At 46.4% G+C, this 17,705-nt stretch overlaps 1 protein-coding gene across 1 annotated transcript; it reads left to right on the top strand.

Moving 5' to 3' along the window:
• The first annotated feature begins 1,706 nt into the window (after positions 1-1,706).
• On the top strand, positions 1,707-16,688 carry LOC124000423 (retinol dehydrogenase 8-like). The gene is made up of 6 exons (XM_046306771.1): positions 1,707-2,042; positions 11,182-11,343; positions 14,421-14,600; positions 14,742-14,835; positions 15,022-15,205; positions 15,512-16,688. The coding sequence occupies exons 1-6, from the start codon at positions 1,937-1,939 to the stop codon at positions 15,737-15,739; spliced, it is 954 nt and encodes a 317-aa protein (XP_046162727.1). The 5' UTR covers positions 1,707-1,936; the 3' UTR covers positions 15,740-16,688.
• Positions 16,689-17,705: the final 1,017 nt, after the last annotated feature.

The raw sequence follows: 17,705 nt of genomic DNA, 5'->3' as shown, positions 1-17,705 counted from the left end.
GTGTGTGTGTGTGTGTGTGTGTGTGTGTGTGTGTGTGTGTGTGTGTGTGTGTGTGTCCTCTATACCTATCCTGCGGTAAGAATAGTGATCTCTGTAGCCTATGTTACGTTGTGTGGACTGTAAAGATGGAGGGGGGTTCATGAATACCGTACATCACAGGTTTGTTTGAGGTTAAATGCAAAGCACAGGAGATGGATGGATATGCTGAGAGAGAGACAGGAAGAGACAGGAAGAGAGATGGTTTCAGCTCACCTCTCTGGCCATGCAGCTGTGGCAATAACATATTGAGATATTGAGTGTCCAACAAGCCCTAACATGGGTGTGACCTTTGTACTCTGACCCAATCACCATCACTACAAAAACCAGCCTGGTTTTACAATCTTATCATATGCACCTTTACACCTTGCTACGCCCACCTTGAGCAGAATTCCCATGTTCAAACAAGGCAATGTCTCTCTGTCTCCAAGCCAAAGCAACACATAACTATAACTCCAAACTGACAGACCGCTATTGCACTGACTACAAACACATTCTGCTTCTTCTACCTATATAGACTTAAAATACTGCCCTTAAAACAGCATGACAGAATTACCATCAATAACTTTTCTTCAGCATTGGATGCGACACAGGAATAGGAATAATAACTGCATTTGGGACTACATGGGAGAAGCCTTGTCTGAACCAAATCCATTCATTCTGTATTTGTGTAATTGTTCATTCTGCCAAGAGATGGCAGGAGAGCTCCAGCGTTGTAGCGCATCTAGATTACACAACGTTACTGAAGGAGAGCTGAAACCACGCCAGTGTGAAATGTGAATATAGTGGCGTGACGTAGGACTAAACGCCACAATATTGAACTTTGCGCTTGACCTTCAATTGTTTTCACACTTTAATCTATAGGGTTCTCATTATTTTAACATCGTGTGGTCAAATTTAATTTGAATGGTCTAATAGCAGCACACAATTCTGATATAGGTTTCGACAATCTTAAACGTTTCTTCATTAATATTTATTTATTTTAGTAAGAATAATACTCTATTAAATATTTGTTTACATAAACCAAAAGTAGGCTTACATTTCGGGGTTTTATGACTAGGCATAAATCAGCCAGGTCTCATAGACTAGACATAACATAGTAAATGTCAATCCAGGTGGTCAAATTAGTATGATATGTTAAATTTGGTATGGTTACATAACGTTAGCTTTAGCCACCTTGACACCTAGCTAACGTTAGCCACAACAAATTGGAATTTGTTACATATCATACATTTAGAAAATGCGTAGAATAGTGTACATTATTCTAATTCATAACATATTGTATGAATTCAATTTGTAACATATAATATGAATTGTAATTTGTAACATAGCTTATCATACGAAATGGATGATAGACATCCACAAATTAATACCATACAAAACATAGTATGTACTAAATGAAGTAACTCAGATTTATGTAGTTTACAGAATTATCCGAAATACTCTGAGACCAGGTTGCAGCAATAGGTAGGCCTGTCTGACAGATGTGAATGCATCCAAACACAGCCATATTAAACATAGGCACTACTGGGAAATAAATATTTATTGAGGCTGTTGTTCAAAATTGCATGAAAAATGCTTATCATTGTAACCCCCACCCATATGTTAGGCTGCCACACACAGTAAAACAGGCATTCATTTAGGTTCTTTAAAAAAAATCAATTCAGGGCAAGCAGCATTTAGCAGATTAAAAATTCTGCCGGCAGTCGAGTTTGCGAGGTGAGGTGCCTCGTCTTTTTTAGTAAACGATTTTATAGGACATGTGACTAAATTACCCGCTCACATGGCCGCTGTGTTTGCATGATCCGCTTTAGTTTTTAAAGTCCAGTGCTCGAGCTCGCTCTGCAACAACCATCCGGAGCCGAAGACCACTAAAACGCACGACCTAACCGGACAAGCCATGGCGAGCAGTGGACAAAAAGTAGTTCTGATCACCGGTTGCTCCTCCGGCATCGGATTACGAATCGCCGTCCTGCTGGCCAAAGATGAAAAGAAGCGTTACCATGGTAAATGCGCTTTCTTTACATTGTTTATCTGCCTTTAACTTCAGAAGCTTGATCCGACATGCTGCTAAAATCCCTCTGATATTTGTTTGAACCCTTGTGGAATATGTTATGTGTACAAATAGGGTCATCGTTAGTCTATCTATCCAAAATAACTTTTACGCGCAGGTTTGACCTTTGCGCTCATTAATTGTAGCCTACTTGTTTTACTTTTAGACTAAATCTCCTATTGCTAGTGTTGCTAGTGTAATCTCCTATTGCTAGTGTTGCTAGTGTAATCTCCTATTGCTAGTGTAAATATATATATATATATATATTTCCTATCGTGAGCCCTCTGGTTCTCTATCCTCCTTGATTAATCTATTATCATATGAAAGCTAAGTTTCCGGGGTACGGCTCCGCCAGGATGCCGCTTGCCAGGCTGGGATCATAAAAGAGACTGCCAGTTCTCTTTCAAGTGACTTCTCTCGTACAAAGCCCTCTTTATCGCACTGAATTGTAGACCGCTGCACCGGTTTAGTGCCGTGTCTAATGCGCCTATAGTCCCCTCTCTGGAGCGAGTGTTGAAAGAGGGACAAAGTTTGAGACCTGTACAAGCGAAGGTTCACTAGCAAGGCTTGTTTGAAATCTTCATCGGGGCTCAGCGGAGCTCGGGGAAGGTCGCGGACCTTGTACGTTTGTCATCCACTTTCCAGCTACAGACATCCCATCATTAATGTCAGTCTAGGGTTACGTAGAATTGTTCTTTCTTTGAGGGTAGTGGGGTCTTGGGATTTATTGCCGTGAAATAGAGGAGCGCAACAGAAGCGATTAACAGCTCCCTCAACAGTACTCAGGGTTGAACCATTCTCGTTGAACTGTGACCTGCTTCCAAGAAAGAGAGAGACCACATTGCAGAAAATAACATGATCTGTTCTCTCTGAAGGATCATGAAAATCCAGATTAAATATTGCGCTGTTATTCTGAGTATTAATTGGTAGCAGTGACATTTGCCAACTACAGAGAAACCTCAACAATCCCAGTTCAGGGCAGTGTGGCTCCATTCAAGAATGTTTACTAAGCTGTTGCCCAAGAATAATTCCAACAACAACTGAAAGAACAATGCAACTGTTGTTCTGTTGAAACTCATACATCTCTGTGTTGCTTGACAGACACCCAATTCTCTCATCATGAAGATCTTACTCATAGGTGTACAACACGTGCCCTTAAACTGGGCACTGTCTCTCATAGTTCTCCACTAGCACTTCCACACCCTCACTAGTAAAGCAGATATGAGCAGTGCTTATTCTAGTCACACACCATTATTCCATGATCTTCCACTCACTCCATAGATACTGGATTGTCATTGGGGGCGTTGGGTCAGAGGTTACAGAACCAGATGAAATCAGAGGATGTCTTCATTCGTCAAGGACAGCAGGTCTTCAGATCAATGCCTGATTCGAGCTGTTGATTTCCACCATTGATCTCTATTGTGTAATACTGTTGTCTCTCTATTTCCGTGTTAGAGCTCATCAATAAACACAGACGTGGTTGACCTCACTGTAAACTTGGAATGGAGAATGTCAAGTCGCAAGATGCAAACATGTGGAAAACCTTTCTGTACATACTGTAGATGGTAGATACTGTTTGTTACTCTATGTAGGTTCATGTCTCCCAGGTCCAGAGTTCAAAGGGAATCAATAGTGGTGTTACACAAGCGGATGGACGTGGAATAGACCCACTGACCTGTTCCTGAGCTGGCTGGCTGGCTGGCTGGCTGGCTGGCTGGCTGGCTGGCTGGCTGGCTGGCTGGCTGGCTGGCTGTCTGGCTGTCTGTCTGTCTGTCTGTCTGTCTGTCTGTCTGTCTGTCTGTCTGTCTGTCTGTCTGTCTGTCTGTCTGTCTGTCTGTCTGTCTGTCTGTCTGTCTGTCTGTCTGTCTGTCTGTCTGTCTGTCTGTCTGTCTGTCTGTCTGTCTGTCTGTCTGTCTGTCTGTCTGTCTGTCTGTCTGTCTGTCTGTCTGTCTGTCTGTCTGCATATAAACCTGTGTGCAGGTCTACTATATATGCTTATCTATGTGTCAGTGGGTCAGTCATCAGTCTGTTCCATGTAGTCTCACATATCTCAGATCTATTACTCTCTCTCTCTCTCTAAATGTCTCTCTCTGTCTCTCTAAATGTCTCTCTAAATGTCTCTCTGTCTCTCTAAATGTCTCTCTCTCTCTGTCTCTCTGTCTCTCTCTCTGTCTCTCTCTCTGTCTCTCTAAATGACTATCTGTCTCTCTGTCTCTGTCTCTCTCTCTCTCTTTCTCTCTCTCTCTCTCTCTCTCTGTCTCTCTCTCTTTTCTCTCTAAATGTCTTACTCTCTCTCTCTCCCTCTCTCTCTGCCTCTCTTTTTCCTGCCTCTCTCTGTCTCTCTCTCTGTCTCTCTCTATCTCTCTCTAAATGTCTCTCTGTCTCTCTCTCTGTCTCTCTCTATCTCTCTCTAAATGTCTCTCTGTCTCTCTAAATGTCTCTCTCTCTCTGTCTCTCTGTCTCTCTCTCTGTCTCTCTCTCTGTCTCTCTAAATGACTCTCTGTCTCTCTGTCTCTCTGTCTCTCTCTCTTTCTCTCTCTCTCTCTCTCTCTCTCTCTCTCTCTCTCTCTCTCTCTCTCTCTCTCTCTCTCTCTCTCTCTCTCTCTCTCTCTGTCTCTCTCTCTGTCTCTCTCTCTCTCTTTCTCTCTAAATGTCTTACTCTCTCTCTCTCCCTCTCTCTCTGCCTCTCTTTTTCCTGCCTCTCTCTGTCTCTCTCTCTGTCTCTCTCTATCTCTCTCTAAATGTCTCTCTCTCTGTCTCTCTAAATGTCTCTCTCTCGCTCTCTCTCTCTCTGTCTCTCTGTCTCTCTAAACATCTCTCTCTCTCCCTCTCTCTCTGCCTCACTCTCTGCCTCTCTTTTTCCTGCCTCTCTCTCTTGTCTCTCTCTGTCTCTCTCTCTGTCTCTCTCTATCTCTCTCTAAATGTCTCTCTCTCTGTCTCTCTAAATGTCTCTCTCTCTCGCTCTCTCTCTCTCTGTCTCTCTGTCTCTCTAAACATCTCTCTCTCTCTCTGCCTCTCTCTATCTCTCTCTAAATGTCTCTCTCTCTGTCTCTCTAAACATCTCTCTCTCTCTCCCTCTCTCTCTGCCTCACTCTCTGCCTCTCTTTTTCCTGCCTCTCTCTCTTGTCTCTCTCTCTGTCTCTCTCTATCTCTCTCTAAATGTCTCTCTCTCTGTCTCTCTAAACATCTCTCTCTCTCTCTGTCTCTCTCTATCTCTCTCTAAATGTCTCTCTCTCTGTCTCTCTAAATGTCTCTCTCTCTCGCTCTCTCTCTCTCTGTCTCTCTGTCTCTCTAAACATCTCTCTCTCTCTCTGCCTCTCTCTATCTCTCTCTAAATGTCTCTCTCTCTGTCTCTCTAAATGTCTCTCTCTCTCACTCTCTCTCTCTCTGTCTCTCTGTCTCTCTAAACATCTCTCTCTCTCTCTGAACCTCTCTCTGCCTCACTCTCTGCCTCTCTTTTTCCTGCCTCTCTCTCTTGTCTCTCTCTCTCTCTCTTTCTGCCTCTCTCAATTCAATTCAATTCAATTCAATTCAATTCAAAGGGCTTTATTGGCATGGGAAACAAACACTGAATGGCTAAAAGTATGTGAACACCTGCTCGTCAAACATCTCATTCCAACATCATGGGCATTAATATGGAGTTGGTCCCTGCTATAACATCCTCCACTCTTCTGGGAAGGCTTTCCACTAGATGTTGGAACATTGTTGCGGGGACTTACTTCCATTCAGCCACAAGAGCATTAGTGAGGTCGGGCACTGATGTTGGGCGATTAGGCCCGGCTCACAGTCTGTATGGTCCTCGCTTTGTGCTTTGTGCAGGAAAGGGCCTTCTCCAAACTGTTGCCACAAAGTTGGAAGCACAGAATCATCTAGAATATCATTGTATGGTGTAGCGTTAAGATTTCCCTTCACTGGAACTAAGGGGCCTAGCCCGAACCATGAAAAACAGCCCAGACCATTATTCCTCCTCCACCAAACTTTCCAGTTTGCACTATGCATTCAGGCAGTGAGCGTTCTTTTAGCATTTGCCAAACCCAGATTCGTCCGTTGGACTGCCAGATGGTGCAGACTTATTCATCACTCCAGAGAATGCATTTCCAGAGTCGAATGGCGGCGAGCTTTACACCTCTCCAGCTGACGCTTGGCATTGTGCATGGTGATCTTAGGCTTGTCTGCGGCTGCTTGGTCATGGAAACCCATTTCATGAAGCTCCCCATGAACAATTCTTGTGCTGACATTGCTTCCAGAGTCAGTTTGGAACTCGGCCGTGAGTGCAACTGAGGACAGTCAATTTTTCCTCGCTATGCGCTTCAGCACTCGTCTGTCCTGTTCTGCAAGCTTGTTTGGCCTATTGTTTTGTGGCTGAGACCTTTTTGCTCCTAGACGTTTCCACTTCACAATAACAGCTCTTATAGTTGACTGGGGCAGCTCTAGCAGGGCAGAAATTTGACAAACTGATTTGTTGGAAAGGTGGCATCCTATGACGGTATCACTTTGAAATTCACTGAGCTCTTCAGTAAGGCCATTCTACTGCCAATGTTTGTCTATGGAGATTGCATGGCGGCGTGCTTGATTTTAAACACCTGTCATCAACGGGTGTGGCTGAAATAGCCGAATCCACACACTTTTGGCCATGTAGAGTATGTTTACATTGCCAAAGCAAGTAAAATAGACAATAAACAAAAGTGAAATAAACTATCAAAAATGAACAGTAAACATTACAATCACATGTTTTAAAGCATTAGAGACTATGGCTATGTACAGTGTTGTAAGGATGTACAAATAGTTAACATTTACATTACATTTAAGTCATTTAGCAGACGCTCTTATCCAGAGCGACTTACAAATTGGTGCATTCACCTTATGACATCCAGTGGAACAGTCACTTTACAATAGTGCATCTAAATCTTAAAGGGGGGGGGGTGAGAGGGATTACTTATCCTATCCTAGGTATTCCTTAAAGAGGTGGGGTTTCAGGTGTCTCCGGAAGGTGGTGATTGACTCCGCTGTCCTGGCGTCGTGAGGGAGTTTGTTCCACCATTGGGGGGGCCAGAGCAGCGAACAGTTTTGACTGGGCTGAGCGGGAGCTGTACTTCCTCAGGGGTAGGGAGGCGAGCAGGCCAGAGGTGGATGAACGCAGTGCCCTTGCTTGGGTGTAGGGCCTGATCAGAGCCTGGAGGTACTGAGGTGCCGTTCCCCTCACAGCTCCGTAGGCAAGCACCATGGTCTTGTAGCGGATGCGAGCTTCAACTGGAAGCCAGTGGAGAGAACGGAGGAGCGGGGTGACGTGAGAGAACTTGGGAAGGTTGAACACCAGACGGGCTGCGGCGTTCTGGATGAGTTGAAGGGGTTTAATGGCACAGGCAGGGAGCCCAGCCAACAGTGAGTTGCAGTAATCCAGACGGGAGATGACAAGTGCCTGGATTAGGACCTGCGCCGCTTCCTGTGTGAGGCAGGGTCGTACTCTGCGGATGTTGTAGAGCATGAACCTACAGGAACGGGCCACCGCCTTGATGTTGGTTGAGAACGACAGGGTGTTGTCCAGGATCACGCCAAGGTTCTTAGCGCTCTGGGAGGAGGACACAATGGAGTTGTCAACCGTGATGGCGAGATCATGGAACGGGCAGTCCTTCCCCGGGAGGAAGAGCAGCTCCGTCTTGCTGAGGTTCAGCTTGAGGTGGTGATCCGTCATCCACACTGATATGTCTGCCAGACATGCAGAGATGCGATTCGCCACCTGGTCATCAGAAGGGGGAAAGGAGAAGATTAATTGTGTGTCGTCTGCATAGCAATGATAGGAGAGACCATGTGAGGTTATGACAGAGCCAAGTGACTTGGTGTATAGCGAGAATAGGAGAGGGCCTAGAACAGAGCCCTGGGGGACACCAGTGGTGAGAGCGCGTGGTGAGGAGACAGATTCTCGCCACGCCACCTGGTAGGAGCGACCTGTCAGGTAGGACGCAATCCAAGCGTGGGCCGTGCCGGAGATGCCCAACTCGGAGAGGGTGGAGAGGAGGATCTGATGGTTCACAGTATCGAAGGCAGCCGATAGATCTAGAAGGATGAGAGCAGATGAGAGAGAGTTAGCTTTAGCAGTGCGGAGCGCCTCCGTGATACAGAGGAGAGCAGTCTCAGTTGAATGACTAGTCTTGAAACCTGACTGATTTGGATCAAGAAGGTCATTCAGAGAGAGATAGCGGGAGAGCTGGCCAAGGACGGCACATTCAAGAGTTTTGGAGAGAAAAGAAAGAAGGGATACCGGTCTGTAATTGTTGACATCGGAGGGATCGAGTGTAGGTTTTTTCAGAAGGGGTGCAACTCTCGCTCTCTTGAAGACGGAAGGGACGTAGCCAGCGGTCAGGGATGAGTTGATGAGCGAGGTGAGGTAAGGGAGAAGGTCTCCGGAAATGGTCTGGAGAAGAGAGGAGGGGATAGGGTCAAGCGGGCAGGTTGTTGGGCGGCCGGCCGTCACAAGACGCGAGATTTCATCTGGAGAGAGAGGGGAGAAAAAGGTCAGAGCACAGGGTAGGGCAGTGTGAGCAGAACCAGCGGTGTCGTTTGACTTAGCAAACGAGGATCGGATGTCGTCGACCTTCTTTTCAAAATGGTTGACGAAGTCATCTGCTGAGAGGGAGGAGGGGGGGAGGGGGAGGAGGATTCAGGAGGGAGGAGAAGGTGGCAAAGAGCTTCCTAGGGTTAGAGACAGATGCTTGGAATTTAGAGTGGTAGAAAGTGGCTTTAGCAGCAGAGACAGAGGAGGAAAATGTAGAGAGGAGGGAGTGAAAGGATGCCAGGTCCGCAGGGAGGCGAGTTTTCCTCCATTTCCGCTCGGCTGCCCGGAGCCCTGTTCTGTGAGCTCGCAATGAGTCATCGAGCCACGGAGCGGGAGGGGAGGACCGAGCCGGCCTGGAGGATAGGGGACATAGAGAGTCAAAGGATGCAGAGAGGGAGGAGAGGAGGGTTGAGGAGGCAGAGTCAGGAGATAGGTTGGAGAAGGTTTGAGCAGAGGGAAGAGATGATAGGATGGAAGAGGAGAGAGTAGCGGGGGAGAGAGAGCGAAGGTTGGGACGGCGCGATACCATCCGAGTAGGGGCAGTGTGGGAGGTGTTGGATGAGAGCGAGAGGGAAAAGGATACAAGGTAGTGGTCGGAGACTTGAAGGGGAGTTGCAATGAGGTTAGTGGAAGAACAGCATCTAGTAAAGATGAGGTCGAGCGTATTGCCTGCCTTGTGAGTAGGGGGGGAAGGTGAGAGGGTGAGGTCAAAAGAGGAGAGGAGTGGAAAGAAGGAGGCAGAGAGGAATGAGTCAAAGGTAGACGAGGGGAGGTTAAAGTCGCCCAGAACTGTGAGAGGTGAGCCGTCCTCAGGAAAGGAGCTTATCAAGGCATCAAGCTCATTGATGAACTCTCCGAGGGAACCTGGAGGGCGATAAATGATAAGGATGTTAAGCTTGAAAGGGCTGGTAACTGTGACAGCATGGAATTCAAAGGAGGCGATAGACAGATGGGTAAGGGGAGAAAGAGAGAATGACCACTTGGGGGAGATGAGGATCCCGGTGCCACCACCCCGCTGACCAGAAGCTCTCGGGGTGTGCGAGAACACGTGGGCGGACGAAGAGAGAGCAGTAGGAGTAGCAGTGTTGTCTGTGGTGATCCATGTTTCCGTCAGTGCCAAGAAGTCGAGGGACTGGAGGGAGGCATAGGCTGAGATGAACTCTGCCTTGTTGACCACAGATAGGCAGTTCCAGAGGCTACTGGAGACCTGGAACTCCACGTGGGTCGTGCGCGCTGGGCCGCGGCCACGCGGTGTGGAGCGTTTGTATGGTCTGTGCAGAGAGGAGAGAACAGGGATAGACAGACACATAGTTGACAGGCTACAGAAGAGGCTACGCTAATGCAAAGGAGATTGGAATGACAAGTGGACTACACGTCTCGAATGTTCAGAAAGTTAAGCTTACGTAGCAAGAATCTTATTGACTAAAATGATTAAAATGATACAGTACTGCTGAAGTAGGCTAGCTGGCAGTGGGTGCGTTGTTGACACTACACTAATCAAGTCGTTCCGTTGAGTGTAATAGTTTCTGCAGTGCTGCTATTCGGGGGCTAGCTGGCTAGCTAGCAGTGTTGTTTACGTTGCGTTGCGTTAAAAGAACGACAATAGCTGGCTAGCTAACCTAGAAAATCGCTCTAGACTACACAATTATCTTTGATACAAAGACGGCTATGTAGCTAGCTATGTAGCTAGCTATGATCAAACAAATCAAACCGTTGTACTGTAATGAAATTAAATGAAAATGTGATACTACCTGTGAATGCGACCGGGTTGTGAGTCTATTCGGTAGACGTTGGCTAGCTGTTGGCTAGCTGTCGGCTAGCTGTCGGCTAGCTGTTGGCTAGCTGTTGGCTAGCTAGCAGAGTCTCCTACGTTAAGGACGACAAATAGCTGGATAGCTAACCTCAGTAAATTAAGATAATCACTCTAAGACTACACACTCTAAACTACACAATTATCTTGGATACGAAGACAGCAAAGACAGCTATGTAGCTAGCTAACACTACACTAATCAAGTCGTTCAGTTGAGTGTAATAGTTTCTCCAGTGCAGCTAATCAGTGGACGTTAACTAGCTGGCTAGTGAAGACTACGTTAGGACGGCGAAATACAATAATTACGCAATTATCTTTGATACAAAGACGGCTATGTAGCTAGCTAAGAATAAATTGCTAATATTAGACAAATCAAACCGTTGTGCTATAATGAAATGTAATGAAATGTAATGAAAAAGTTATACTACCTGCGGGAGCGAAGTGCCGATGCAACCACTCACTCCAACCCGGAAGTGCCGGGTAATATGGGTTTTATTTACAATGGTGTTTGTTCTTCAGTGGTTCTTCAGTGGTTCTTCAGTGGTTGCCCTTTTCTTGTGGCAACAGGTCACACGTATGGTAAGACCCTCATGCTGCTTCCTCTGGATGTGTGCAGCGATGAGTCAGTCAAGCAGTGCATCAACAGTGTCTCTCTCTCTGCCTCTCTCTCACCCCCTCTCTCTCTGCCTCTCTCTCTCTCCATCCCCTCTCTCTCTCTCTCTCTCCCAGTCATTGCCACCATGCGGGACCTGAAGAAGAAGGATAAGCTGGTGGAGGCAGCAGGTGATGCGTATGGGAAGACCCTCATGCTGCTGCCTCTGGACGTGTGCAGTGATGAGTCAGTCAAGCAGTGCATCAACAGTGTCAAGGACCGCCATATTGATATCCTCAGTGAGTTAACAGGGCTGGAACTAACGAGCTAAACCCCCTGCCCTGGCCTTTTGTGTGGCAATGACCTGATCTCTAGCCCTGGGACAAATAGCCTCGCCTTTTTCGTGTGTGTGGGTTTGTGAATGTGTGTGTTCCAGGGCATGCGTTCATCCTGCATTCGTCTAGGCCAGGGATATTCAACTCTTACCCTACGAGGTTCAAAGCCTGTTGGTTTTAATTTCTACTTGTTTAATAATTGGTGTCCCAGGTCTAAATCAGTCCCTGGAGGAACAATGAAAAAATGCAGTGGAACTGGCTTTGAGGTTCAGAGTTCAATTAGAAGGGTCTAGGCCTATGTGTATATGTACGCCTTAAAACTATAACCTCTGTTTCAACTGCTGGACTTTTCCAGGAAAACTGTTTCTATTTATAGGTTCACTCCTGACCCTCCACTCCCCGACACTACCCCCTCTACCCTTAATACAACAAAAACAGCCCAGCAGACTGTTACATCACACCTCTCTATTTATTTCATTCATGTGCTGACACCTAGTGGTGACAGTGATTGGTGCAACTGTCTGACCAATGGAGTTCATGTTTTTTAGTTTTTTAATTTAACTAGGCAAGTCAGTTAAGAACAAATTATTATTTACAATGACGGCCTACCCCGGCCAAACCCGGACGATGCTGGGCCAATTGTGCACCGCCCTATGGGACTCCCAATCACAGCCGGATGTGATACAGCCTGGATTCAAATCAGGGACTATAGTGACACCTCTTGCACTGAGATGCAGTGCCTTAGACCACTGTGCCACTCGGGAGCCCACAGAGAAAAAAATCATACATTCTTCCCAAAAGTATTTCAAGACACAAAACTAGTGTTCATACAATTCAAACCTTTATATAACTAGGCAAGTCAATTAAGAACAAATTCGGGCTTTCTTGATGTCTATAGTATTCTCTCTGGTATGAAATCGGGTTTCCACTCAGGTTATGGATGTGTCACTGCAACCTTAAAGGTCCTCAATGATGTCACCATTGCCCTTGATTCTAAGCAATGCTGTGCTGCTATTTTTATTGACTTGGCCAAAGCTTTTTATATTTTTAAATTGAACCATTATTTATTTAATTTTGATACAATAGACCATTCCATTCTTGTGGGCCGGCTAAGGAGTATTGGTGTCTCTGAGGGGTCTTTGGCCTGGTTTTCTAACTACCTCTCACAAAGAGTGCAGTGTATAAAGTCAGAACATCTGCTGTCTCAGCCACTGCCTGTCACCAAGGGAGTACTCTAAGGCTCAATCCTAGGCCCCACGCTCTTCTCAATTTACATCAACAACATAGCTCAGGCAGTAGGAAGCTCTCTCATTCATTTATATGCAGATGATACAGTCTCATACTCAGCTGGCCCCTCCCAGCTCCCTTTTGTGTTAAATGCTCTACAACAAAGCTTTCTTAGTGTCCAACAAGCTTTCTCTACCCGTAACCTTGTTCTGAACACCTTCAAAACAAAGGTCATGTGGTTTGATAAGAAGAATGCCCCTCTCCCCACAGGTGTGATTACTACCTCTGAGGGTTTAGAGCTTGAGGTTCTCACCTCATACAAGTACTTGGGAGTACGGCTAGACGGTACACTGTCCTTCTCTCAGCACATATCAAAGCTGCAGGCTACTTCGTCCGGGTTAGGGAGGGATTGGCCAGTAGGGATATCCTTGTCTCATCGTGCACCAGTGACTCCTGTGGCTGGCCGGGCGCAGTGCGTGCTAACCAAGGTTGCTAGGTGCACAGTGTTTCCTCTGACACATTGGTGCAGCTGGCTTCCGGGTTGGATGAGCGCTGTGTTAAGAAGCAGTGCTGCTTGGCTGGGTTGTGTATCTGAGGACGCATGACTTTCAACCTTCGTCTCTCCCGAGCCCGTACGGGAGTTGTAGCGTTGAGACAAGATAGTAGCTACTACAGCAATTGGACACCACGAAATTGGAGAGAAAAAAGGGGGTAAAATTCAACACCAAAAAATAAAAAAAGAAAGGAAATAAAATAAAAGAATATCAAAGCTGCAGGTAAAGTTAAATCTAGACTTGGTTTCCTCTAATCGTAAAATCTTTCAGCCCCGCTGCCAAACTAACCCTGATTCAGAGCGGAGACATCATTTATAGATCAGCAGGTAAGGGCGCTCTCGCGCGGCTAGAAGTCCTTTACCATTCGGACATCAGATTTGCCACCAATGCTCCTTATAGGACATATCACTGCACTCTATACTCCTCTGTAAACTGGTCATCTCTGTATACCCGTTGCAAGACCCACTGGTTGATGCTTATTTATAAAACCATCTTAGGCTTCACTCCCCCCTATCTGAGATACCTACTGCAGCCCTCATTCTCCACATACCACACTCAGTCTGCCAGTCACATTCTGTTAAAGGTCCCCAAAGCACACACATCCTTGGGTCGCTCGTCTTTTCAGTTCGCTATAGCTAGCGACTGGAACGACCTGCAACAAACACTCAAACTGGACAGTTTTATCTCAATCTCTTAATTCAAAGACTCAATCATGGACACTCTTACTGACAGTTGTGGCTGCTTTCCATGATGTATTGTTGTCTCTTGCCCTTTGTGCTGTTTTCTGTGCTCAATAATGTTTTTGTACCCTGTTTTGTGCTGCTACCATGTTGTGCTGCTGCCATGATGTGTTGCTACCATGTTGTGTTGTCATATGTTGCTGCCTTGCTATGTTGTTGTCTTTAGGTCTCTCTTTATGTAGTGTTGTGTTTTCTCTCTTGTCGTGATGTGTGTTTGGTCCTATATTTGTATTTAATTTATTTAAATGTTTAATCCCAGCCCCCGTCCCCGCAGGAGGCTTTTTGCCTTCAGGTAGGCCGTCATTGTAAATAATAATTTGTTCTTAACTGACTTGCCTAGTTAAATAACGGTTAAATAAAACAATGACAAAACATCAGTTGTGACTAAAGCTTTAGAGCCTCAGCTCTAATCCTTAACGATAGGTGTCTGTACAGAAGGCTACAGCGTAGTATCGGTATAGTATCGGTAGTGTAACTACAGGTCTGTAACCCTTGTCTCTATCTGTGAGTCTCCCCTCAGTCAACAATGCAGGTGTGGGCTTGTTGGGACCCGTGGAAAGCATCAGTATCGAGGACATGAAGAGGGTGTTTGAGACCAACTTCTTTGGCGTGGTGAGGATGATTAAAGAGGTCATGCCTGACATGAAGAAGAGGCGGGCGGGACACATCGTGGTCATGAGCAGTGTTATGGGTCTACAGGGTAAGACTGGCATGCCAATGATTGAGGGGTTGTCTCGCGCACTTACAGATCTGGACTAGCAGGCTAACTGTAAAAGCTGTAGATTCCGGCCCTGCTCTCTGACTACCATTCCTCCTGACCCTGAGTCTGCTCTGCCTGCAGGTGTGGTGTTCAACGATGTCTACACTGCCTCCAAGTTCGCCATGGAGGGCTTCTGTGAGAGTATGGCTGTCCAACTGCTCAAGTTTAACGTCCAGTGAGTTCCTCTCAGTCAGTCTTGTACTCCTATTGGGTTTCTGTCATTACATCTCTTGGTATCTTTCACAGTGGCCATTCAATTACAGCCAGTGACTCAATACCTGGTTAGTGTGTCAGCAAAAATAAAGAATTGCAGTTACTGTGTAATAGATTAATAAAGATCTATTCTGTTCTCTCCGGTCAGTTTGTCTATGATTGAGCCAGGGCCGGTGCACACGGAGTTTGAGACGAAGATGATGGAGGACGTGGCCAAGATGGAGTACCCAGGAGCTGATGCAGACACAGTGCGCTACTTTAAAGATGTTTACCTGCCCTCCTCCAAGGATATCTTTGAGGCCATGGGCCAGACCCCAGAGGACATCGCCAAGGTTCGTGAACACGCTCCGCTCCCTGTGTCACCCTTTGGTTCTTGGGATTTTGAGTTTGCCTAGTGTAATGGAACCAATGGAATAGTCCCAAAAGTACAAATCCAATCCAATCTGGGACTCCAGACCAACAAACAATACCAACAAGTATTTGAAAGAAACTCAGGTGTGCTATAAACACTCAGATGTTCTCTCTCTCTCTCTCTCTCTCTCTCTCTCTCTCTCTCTCTCTCTCTCTCTCTCTCTCTCTCTCTCTCTCTCTCTCTCTCTCTCTCTCTCTCTCTCTCTCTCTCTCTCTCTCCCATGTAGTGTACTAAGAAGGTGATCGAGTCAAGGAACCCTCGCTTCAGGAACCTGACCAACAGCCTGTACACGCCCATCGTGGCCATGAAGTATGCCGACGAGACAGGAGGCCTGTCGGTCAACACCTTCTACAACCTGCTGTTCAACTTCGGCCCCCTCATGCACATCACCATGAGCATCCTTAAGTGCTTGACCTGCAGCTGCCTGCGCCGACGCACCATCTCACCGAACTGAGAGAGACCGGTCTTGGTATGAAATGTAACCCTATTCCCCATATTATGCATTACCAGGGTGAAAAGTAGTGCATTGTATAGGGATAGGGTGCCATTTTGGACATACCCTGTGAGAAATATACAGTGGTGTAGCTCATTGACACCCAAACCTGGACCACCTGGGGGAAGGAGGGGGCATGTAGTTCTCGGCGAGAGAGGCCGTGAGAGAGCCAGGATAAGCTTTGGCCAGGCAACACGCACAATTGCACAAACACAGACAGTACAGTGTGACCTCATGCATGGGGCTAGAAGTTTTTTCTGGTCAGATCATGTGATCGGGAAAAACTCCTGGCCCTCCTCATACATACACATGATTACACACAAACAACTTACCCACAAACACAGCCAGGCATCTCCTCCGTCCTGGTCTTTTGAGGTACTGTTGGGGCAATGACACTGTCTGTCCATCTGTCCGTCCGTCCGTCCGTCCGTCCGTCCGTCCGTCTGTCTGTCCGTCTGTCCGTCTCTGTCCGTCTGTCTGTCTGTCCGTCTCTGTCTGTCCGTCTCTGTCTGTCCGTCTGTCTGTCTCCGTCTGTCCGTCTGTCTGTCTGAAAAACAAAGCACACATAACCAGTTACAAAGAATAACAAAAAACAACAGCATTGCAATCACAGTGAAAGCGTAACGTAGCACCCAATGAACTTAAGACTCAGACCTTGCTAAACTCTTAGTACAATGCAGTATTTAGCTCTGAGTTACGAAGAATCTACTAGATTCCTTCATTGTATATTTAATTTGATGTATGTCTTTATAGTAGTATTGTTGTTTTGCTGTTTAATCATATTATTTCTGCATCTTTTTACAAGCTGAATGTGTGGTTTTTAAAAGTGTATGAATTGATAGATTGTTAATATCTTATTTTTGAAAGTAATTAATTGATTTAGAAATAAACTTCTTGGTTTACTCTGAAAGAGACAGCCTTTTTCTTAATGACGCTGTAATGATGAGGCATTTAGCTCAATGTCTTTGGTGGTGTTTCCAGAGAGCCTGGTTTCCATTGTGCCTGCAGGACTCTATGTGAACCAGTTGGAGGCACTAGATCACTGTTTGTTCTCTCTAGCTGTACCATCAGCTGGGGTGAGATTCCACTGCAGACGCGATAGCACACAGCTCAATGAGCAGGAGACCTTTGAGAGTATTGCTTGTTGTCTAGGGATGGAGATCATTGTAGCCATATGATATTGGTTTGTTTTCGGGGGGGGGGGGGGGGGGGGTTGTAAGTCTTGATTAAGGTTATTGTTCTTTGAAGTTACTGATCTCTGTGAGTTGGGACTGGATAATGTTTTTCTAGGGTCTGAGTGGATGTTTCCAACCACTGGTGTTGAAAGTTGTTCTGTGTGTGGTTCGACTGGAGAGCCAGTGAATGATAGTGTGTGAGAGAAAGTTGGTTTGCAGACGACCATGAAATGTCTCCTTACACTCATAGCCAATAGGTCTAGTCCTGCTGTTAAGTATCCGTGTGTGTGTGTGCGCGCCTGCGTTCTTTTGCATCTGCTTGTGTGCAGTGTGTGTGTGGACCAAGCCGGTGATCTGTTGATGGATATAAAGAGGTCATGGCCTGCTCCCCATCCAGCCCCCCCCTCACACACACCCTGCTTTGTGCCATGTGAGAGAATATGACCTGGTTCCCATCCCTGAGGAGGGGTGAGCCCTGTTAATGACGGCCTCCTCCTCAGAAACGGCCCCACTGCACCCCAGAGCCTCCCTCACCAGCTGCTTCCCCCATACCCTCGGACCCTCAGCCCTGGATTCCCAGTCCACTGAAAGAGAGAGAGAGAGAGAGAGAGAGAGAGAGAGAGAGAGAGAGAGAGAGAGAGAGAGAGAGAGAGAGAGAGAGAGAGAGAGAGAGGCATGCCAGAGACACACTCAGAAACCAAGAGAGGGAGAAAGAGTGAGAGAAAGTGAAAGAGAGAGAGACAGAAACCTAC

Source organism: Oncorhynchus gorbuscha, linkage group LG16 (assembly GCF_021184085.1).
Source record: "Oncorhynchus gorbuscha isolate QuinsamMale2020 ecotype Even-year linkage group LG16, OgorEven_v1.0, whole genome shotgun sequence".
NCBI classification, from domain to species: Eukaryota; Metazoa; Chordata; class Actinopteri; order Salmoniformes; family Salmonidae; genus Oncorhynchus; species Oncorhynchus gorbuscha.
The sequence above is the reverse complement of the archived record's forward strand: the minus strand, read 5'-3'. Positions and strand labels throughout refer to the sequence as shown.

Bases quoted from the DNA above. Each gene is read 5' to 3' on its own strand.
- LOC124000423 (XM_046306771.1), top strand. From the start codon at position 1,937: ATGGCGAGCAGTGGACAAAAAGTAGTTCTGATCACCGGTTGCTCCTCC. The intron at 2,043-11,181 runs GTAAATGCGCTT...TCTCTCTCCCAG, and splicing joins TGAAAAGAAGCGTTACCATG to TCATTGCCACCATGCGGGAC. The intron at 14,836-15,021 runs GTGAGTTCCTCT...CTCTCCGGTCAG, and splicing joins CTGCTCAAGTTTAACGTCCA to TTTGTCTATGATTGAGCCAG.